This window comes from Typha angustifolia, chromosome 8 (genome assembly GCF_048772165.1).
Source record: "Typha angustifolia cultivar Huaian chromosome 8, ASM4877216v1, whole genome shotgun sequence".
Lineage (NCBI taxonomy): Eukaryota > Viridiplantae > Streptophyta > Magnoliopsida > Poales > Typhaceae > Typha > Typha angustifolia.
The window spans coordinates 3,017,327-3,025,729 of record NC_133246.1 but is presented as its reverse complement, the minus strand read 5'-3'; the positions used below and the strand labels follow the sequence as shown (position 1 = coordinate 3,025,729).

The window sequence follows — 8,403 nt, the reverse complement described above, 5'->3', positions numbered from 1 at the left end:
TTTATCTGAAACTATGCGTGAATTATCCATCTTATTCGTCCTTAATTCAGCATCATATAATATCAATTTATAGGTTGATTGTGAGATTAACGAAGTAAGCACAATAACTCCACTAGCGTTTGCCAATTGATCCAACTGGGAGCTTATTTTGTCCTTAAATAAGGCTAATGCTATTTGAATATGCAATTATAATCCCTCATTTAACAAAATTTCAGAAAATACATATATAATTTTTAACAAAATTTCGATAAAACATATTAAAAATAAATAATGAACGAAACTGCCCTCCATTATTGAAAATTATTTGGTAAGAATTATGTGCCTATGAATCAATATTTGAAAGTGCTCGACATTATTGCGATTATGCTAGAATAGTCCTTCATAGCATCCAAAGTTATAATCCTCCATCGGTCCATCCTCCATCCTCCATCACGAGAGCGAAAGTGAATTGAGAATAATTGGGAATCATTGTCAAGAAAAAGCAAACGTTGCTTATTCTTGCGATTAAATATTTTGATCATTGTACGTAAAAACTAAATAAAAATATTGTCATCCTAAACATGTGATCGAGTGTCCTCACATCATTCCGACATGGCAGTACTCCTCTTAGGAGGGGAGGGGTACTGTTATCATAGCATATCATAGCTTGTATAAAGAACTAGTGGGGCCCCATCTTCGAAGCAAAGAACAATTAAGAAAGTTACAAAGATCGAGTGGAACTCGTGTCAACTACAAGACAACACCACAAAAAAAATGGACTGCTGAGAAGTACACCATAACTTTTTTTTTTCCGCACTTTTAAAATGATCCATCCTCTCAGGTACTAACTCTAATTAAACATAACCAATTCCTTAATAATCACCACCAATATCCCCAACATTATCATCTTTTTAAATTTTCTATCTTTGTTTTCCTATGTGTTAGTTTGATGTTGGAAGAATGTTCCAGCCTCATCCATAGCTCTCCCCCTCATTAGTTTTAAGAGAATGCTTTTCTTGACTTAGGTGTTGGTCTTAGATTATTTCTTCTTCCAACGTTTTCAAGCTTCATCCCCCTTTTTTTTTTTCTCTCTCTCTCTCATAAATATAATCCCTCAAAAGGTTTGAGGAACGCTTGCATCGACTTTTCGACCCGAAAAGAATCGGTCTAGAGAGACTTTTTGATTCTTTTGTGCGGACAATAATTGTTGTTGATGTTTAAGCTTGGGACACAAGCGTGCTCTTCTAACAATGTTAGAATTGAGCTATTATTTTATGTATCTTTTTTTAATCTTTCCACTCCCATATCTTATTAAAATGGTCTATAATGTTAGATTTAGGGTATTATTTTATGTATCTTTTTTTAACCTCCGCTGATTTGGTTTCTGTAATCCTTTCGCTGTTGTGCCGATTTCGAGGTTAGAGACCGGGTTTTGGAGAGTTTCTTTCCTACTTCCTCTTTTATTGTATCGTATCAAATTTGTAACAGTAATTTCTTGAATCGAAATGGAATGAAATATCTACGTATGTTTAGCAAATTTATATATTAACAAGTTAATGAAACTTATCACATAGCGCAATAAGCATCTTTAATTAATTAACAGTGAAATGTGTCATATATTCCTTCTCTCCTAAATTAAGAACATTCTTTTCCACCAAGGCATCAAGATAAAAAAAAAAAAGTATTAGTACCTCTAGTATCACTCAAACGATCCTTGGATATTTTTGCTGAGTCCTTGGGAAAGAGAAGGTCGCATTCACCCTGATATGTCACTTTGAGTCCTTAAATATTCTCTTTGATACTTTTTCTTCCGTATACATCATGGATACAGTAGAAATAAACCGGAATAAGATGCCATAGTCTTTGACAAAGTTCACATCCTTAGAATATGTCTCTTTCATTGTAGACTAGACTATATTCAAATTCCTTAATTCTCTGGTTACTAACTACACTTGTAACAAATCAATTAGGGAAATAATTAATAAGTAAATTAAGTAACATTCATTCTATATGTGAGATATATATTTATATATAAAGCTACCACTAAGTGTATATAATCTTTGTTTGATTCAATCTACCATATGTTGCCTAGATTGTAAAGCATGCTTAGCATTTATTAATGGTTGAGATTATTGGACTTGGGTATTTATCGATCCCTCGAATATAGTCACATGAATAAAGTTTAATCTTGAGGTGATTACTACTTGTGCATGCATCTCACGTGCGCACCATCTTGCTTCAAACTCATGCATTATTAATATAACTCAATCAAATAGAGAATCTTATTACTATTTAGCAATATATAAATGTATATTGGAAACTTAAACATAGAATACTATATTCCCAGCCCTGACAAATGTCCCACTAGCTAACAAACGAATCATACACATATATGTTTAAAATATACACTAAACTTTGTTGCATAGTCCCCAAAAGTAACTCCTTTGGGGAATATATGTCTTAAGAGTTATGTTTTCTCCCTAAGCGAATGTTAAGTAGCTGAGAGCCTCATCCTTTGTCGGCAACGATAATAGTGCCGATGGCCCCATCTCCGCCGAATTCCTCTTTACCTAATACTTATCTTCGTTAAATTATGAGTTTTAATTTATATCTTCTCGATCGATGCGAGAAGGGAAGTGGGGGAAGGTTAAGAGCATATTGGTCCCCTCTCATGCATTGGAGAAGGATCAAGAAGGACTACATTTAATTTTATAGATTTGGGTCTCCAAGGACTGCCCTGCAAACTATTTTTTAAAAAGGGATTAAGTGACTCATGGCTTATCTTGATTTGATCAGGGGTAATTAAGGATGCAGTTAAATATATGGTCAGATGCTTGGCAAACTCCATCTCCCTTTGGACACGCAAGATGTTATTTGAGCCTAGAAATAGTTAGGAATTATTATTTTGTCGATCATGTAGTTGTTGATCACTAGGATTTCCTATATATATCAATAATAGAAACAGAATGACGTGCTACCTCCATCAACATACAAAACGATGTCACTGTTAAAGATATAGTATATATATATATATATATAAATTCATGTTGGTTATCTAACATGATAGTTTAACCAATAGTTTTTTTTTTCTTCTTTTGGAGGTCATGGATCATTCGGTATTAGGAGTTATATAAGCAGCTTAATTAAGCTTTTAAATTAATTAGTTATCTAAACATCACTCTTGAGTAGATTTGAGGTCATCCTTAAGCATGCATATATGCATATGCATCGCTCTTAAATTAATTATTAAGTTTAAACTAAGAATTTAATCATGCATATAATGCCCTCATATAACTTAAACAAACAATTGTCATGTGGTAATAATTTGTGACACTATTAATTAATTAACTAAAGAGACGAATAAAAGTATAGGGTAGAAAACAAGAAGCTGTTTAAAGATGGATGATGACATATGTAGTTGGTTTGCTCAAAAAGGTTACAAGCTTTAATTCGACATGGGAAAGGGTTGGAGAATAATAGTGAGGGAGTGTAAGAGGACATGACAGATGACTAGTGAATTAACTCCTCTTGCCCATTATTACCAAGAGTGGTACCATTATGTACTGCTACAGTTTGGCCTATCTTTTAAACCAATGGGTGGAAGCTTTGTCCTGACATGGATGGAAGGAGATACGAAACCAGATGAGATGGGGTTAGAGGCTAAGGCTTACAGTCTGTGGACCCAATCCTTAGCCACATAACGACACAAGTTGCCAGCCTGAGACTTGTCTCTCTTTCTCTCTCTTCTCTCTCTCTCTCTAGAGATCTAAATTTAGTTATAAAACTTTGGTCATGGGTATATGTTTATTATTATTTGTGTCACAAAGGAGGGGGGAGGTGAGGAAAAGGAGGAGGAGGAGAGTGAAAAGAAATATATTGAAGTGAATTGGAACAGTGAGGAGAAGCAAAAGAATGACAAGGAAGTGAAAGGGATCCTGCAACCACCCTTATAAGCAGCCAGGAGGAGGAGGAGCAGGAGCAGGAGCCAGGAGGAGGAGGACTACATGGAGGATGGAGGAGGAGAAGAAGTGAGAAGGATGAAAAGAAGTGCTTCTTTGAATTGGTTTGTGCTTTTCTTTATTGCCTTACTGTTTGTTGCTTCCTTCTCTCTCTCTCTCTCTCTACTAGTTTTTTTAGTGCAACTGCTTGCTTGATTAGTTTTCCCATCTCCCTTAATTTGCCCTCTTCTTCTTCTTCTTCTTCTTCCTTCCTTCCTTCCTTCCTTCCTTAAGTTTAGAGTGGAAAGATGGATAGATGGAAGGAATCTAGGGAGATTTATTATGGCTTCATGTTGGATTTTGGATTAATGATGCATGGTATACATATATATACAGATGTAACCAAGAAGAGGAAGAGAGAGGGGAGATATATCTATATAGCTAGCTGCAGGTGAGGAAGAAGAAAAACCAATTAAATCGAGAAGAGCACTCCATCCAAAGAAACAAAGAGTTGCCAAATAAAAGAGAAGAAGATATATATGGCATCAGCTTCATCTTCGGCAGGCTTGTTTGGTATCAGAGAAGGAGACAACCTCAACAACAACTACATGAAGCCGCAACAGCAGCAGTCTTCGACGCCGTCTTCGTCGACGGCGTCTCCCCAAACAGCAGCAACGGCAGCTCCAGTGAAGAGGAAAAGAAACCAACCTGGAAACCCAAGCAAGTTTCCACACCCTCCAATTAATTTCATTCGATTATTAGTACTTCCTTTAATTTCTCTGTCTTCCTCTCCTTCTATATATATATTATCAAAATTTAGGAAATTATATACATGCATGTACAGATCCAGATGCGGAGGTGATCGCATTGTCGCCGAAAACCCTAATGGCGACGAACCGCTTCATCTGCGAGGTGTGCAACAAGGGGTTCCAACGCGAGCAGAACCTCCAGCTCCACCGGCGAGGCCACAACCTCCCATGGAAGCTGAAGCAGAAGAGCGGCAACAAGGAGGTGCGCCGGAGGGTCTACCTCTGCCCGGAGCCATCGTGCGTCCACCACGACCCCTCCCGCGCCCTCGGCGACCTCACCGGCATCAAGAAGCACTTCTTCCGCAAGCACGGCGAGAAGAAGTGGAAGTGCGACAAGTGCTCCAAGAAGTACGCCGTCCAGTCCGACTGGCGAGCTCACTCCAAGATCTGCGGCACTCGCGAGTACCGCTGCGATTGCGGCACCCTCTTCTCGAGGTAAACAATCAAAAAAATAAAAATAAAAACACTTGCTATGCTATCCTATCCTATGCTATGCTATGTTATCCTACGTTTTAATTCACAATGCAAAGAATTCTACCAGTCAACTCACCCGTCCATCATCCATGCACTGACGATGACGATGATGATAATGATAACGATGATGAGTAATGTTCAACTCGAGGCACTGCATATCATCTTAGATTTCTGCTCATCGATCGATACGATCTGAATGCATTATAATAAATTGGGATGTTGATGATTGATTAATTATCCTAGTATCTTTCTTTGGCCACCTCACTCCGGGAGAGATTTCCAGTTTCCTTTTCTTTTCTTTTTCTAGGGTTAGGGTTTATTATTATTTTTTTAGGGTTGTTACGGGATTGGATTCCGCAGTAGAGAGGGAGAGGGAGAGAGGGAGAGAGAGAGAGAGATGGCAGTGTGGCAACTGCTCCCACGTGAATGGTCTTTAGCCACTGACTGCCATGGTCAGTCAGTCATAGAGGTTTCAACCTTTTTATTTCTTCTCTTTAAACAACCAACCAAAAAAGAAAACATCGAGAAAGAGATAAAAAGGGTCTCCTCTTTCCTTCTTGGAAATAACGCTCGAGATTTTGTTTTTGTTGCTTCTCTTCTCTTCTTTCTTTCTTTTCTTTCTTTTTTTCATTTCACACACCTCATTCTTTCTCTTCTTTCAAATTCGACCCTCGTTTTTCTCATTACTTAGGGTCCAGTTTTAGAATAGTTAGAAAGACAGAGAGTGAGATGAAAAAAATCTATCTCTCTCTCTCTCTCTAGTTCACGTGTTGCCATGTAAGCGCGACCTGGCAGGCTTTGTTCTATGTGGGTTGGCTTGACGTGGTCAGGTCATTTGGCCATGTCAGAGCTACTACACCTTTTCATGACAACCTCAGGCTTGGAACTTGCAAGGAGACTCTTTTCTCCCTCTCTCTCTCTCTCTCTCTCTCTCTCTTCCACTCATTCTTCAGTTATTCAAATATTTTGGGAGTTACATTTAGACTTCATTGATTGAGGAGGAGGGAGGGGTCTGGGGATTGCAATGCATGTGAGAAGTTAATAGATGTTGGCTTACTTGGGCTTTTAATGAGGGTATACTAGAAAAGACTTTCATAGTATTGGCAAAAAATTCCTTCACTGGGGAATGCAAGAGTTCATGGGATTTGGAATTAAATGAAAGGTATCGATGGATTCCTTTCATGCTTTCTGCAAATATTCCCACCTTGCATTTATTGAAGGTTGAGTTACATATCAAGCCTTCTAGCCACTTGACATGGACTTGGCCCTTTTCACCTTTCAACTACTTAATAAGAGGGCAGGGCATTGTCATTTTATCATTATGCCATTATCCTATCAAGAGGATAGAAATGTCATTTACTGTCTCCACTGTTTATTACTTATAGTACATGTTTAGTTTTCAATGTAAATCCTCTGCAATAAAAGTAAGTACTAGTAGTAGTAGTAGTAGTAGTAGTAGTAGCAGCTTGTAGATGGTCTTTTACTCTTTAACGTGTAGTGCCTGGTAAAAATGCAGAAAGGTGGTGGTGGTGGTGTTCGAGTATTAATAGTAGTAAAAAAAACATATTATACATAATAAGATGTTTGCATATTATTTAAGTAGCATTTTCCGTTATTAATTAAGTGATAATGTCAAACCTTAGTATATATATCATGATATCACTCAAAAATAAGTTCGATTATCTTGCACGTACTTGATACATAAATAATTTCATGATAGTCATCATATTACAAGCTCATTAATAGCAATTCGTATTCAAATTTTGGATGCAGGCGTGATAGCTTCATCACCCACAGAGCCTTTTGTGATGCTCTAGCACAGGAGAGCGCTAGGGTTCCAACCAACCAGCTGACCACCATGGCTAGCCACCACAACCTATATGGGAACAGCAACATGGCTCTAACTCTATCCCAAGTGAATTCTCACCTCACATCCTTACAAGAACAAACCCACCTCTCTCACTTCGATCACATCATCTCTCCGCCGCCGAATCCGCAATCGTCGTCGGCCTTCTTCCTCAGCGGCGGTGGCGGCGGCGGCAGCTCAAATCAAGTCTTTAGTAAAGATTCACAGCCCCAGCATTCCTTGCTTCAAGACAAGCCCTTCCATGGCTTGGTGCAACTCTCAGACCTCCAAAGCAACCCCGCTAGCTTCTTCTCCCACAATAAGAATGCTTCGTTCATGAGTAATGCTAGCAATAATGGCGGTAATAATCAGAACATGCAGCTAATGATGCCCTACCAGTTCAACGGTGGAAATCTTATGGGGGATCACTTGAGCGGAGATGTTTCTTCTCTGTACAACAACAACACAGCCGAGCCAGTTCTTCCGCAGATGTCGGCGACGGCGTTGTTGCAGAAGGCAGCTCAGATGGGTGCAACCACAAGTTTCAGGACTAGCTTTAACGTGGAGAATCTTCATGCAAACCAAATGCAAGAGATGATGAATTCCATCGCAAATGGCAGTGCAGGGCTATTCGGAGGGAGTTGCACCACCGGGGAGCATGAACAAGAGAGTACTCGAGGACTCGGCGGTTTCGACCCGAGCATGTCTAACATGGTTAAAGGGAAGATCCAAGATAACTTCTCGTCGGCGAGCCTCGGAGTTTCCGATCAGCTAACGAGAGATTTCCTAGGAGTTGGAGGCATGGTGAGAGGAATGGGAGGTGGAGGGATGAGTCAGAGAGAGCAGCATCATGGCATAGATCATATGAGCTCTTTGGATGCTGAGATCAAATCTGCAACATCTAGTAGAGTGTTTGGTGGAGGGAGTCTGTAGGAAGAGAGATCAAAGAGAAGACTCAAGAAGAGAGGAGAAAGAGTCAGTCAAGGCTTAGTAGTTGCTGTTTGGTTGCTGTTTAGTAGTATAGTAGGGGTAGAAATACATATGTGTGTAGTTTTTAGAGGGTCATATCTCTCATATCTTTTACTCTACACAAGTAACATTTTGCTTTTTACAAGTAAATATCTCTTAAGAGATACACATTAGAAAGCTGGAAAGTACTTCAAATAGTTTATTTATTTATTTTTGTTTTCTCTCCATCTAGTTATCAATAAAAGAGCATGCTTTGATTAATTAAGGCCGTCTCTTAATTTATTCTATTATATTAGTTTCTCTAATTCATCTAAGGGCTACATAACTTAGGACATGTTTGGATAACCAAATTCCGACAGGATTATGTGAGAATTTAGTTTTCCATGAA

General features: G+C 38.7%; 1 protein-coding gene across 1 annotated transcript; it reads left to right on the top strand.

Moving 5' to 3' along the window:
• The first annotated feature begins 3,793 nt into the window (after nt 1-3,793).
• On the top strand, nt 3,794-8,240 carry LOC140765435 (protein indeterminate-domain 4, chloroplastic-like). Its single transcript, XM_073104520.1, has 4 exons — nt 3,794-4,042; nt 4,314-4,637; nt 4,762-5,161; nt 6,974-8,240. Exons 2-4 carry the CDS (start codon nt 4,457-4,459, stop codon nt 7,977-7,979), a joined length of 1,587 nt encoding a protein of 528 aa, XP_072960621.1. The 5' UTR covers nt 3,794-4,042; nt 4,314-4,456; the 3' UTR covers nt 7,980-8,240.
• Nucleotides 8,241-8,403: the final 163 nt, after the last annotated feature.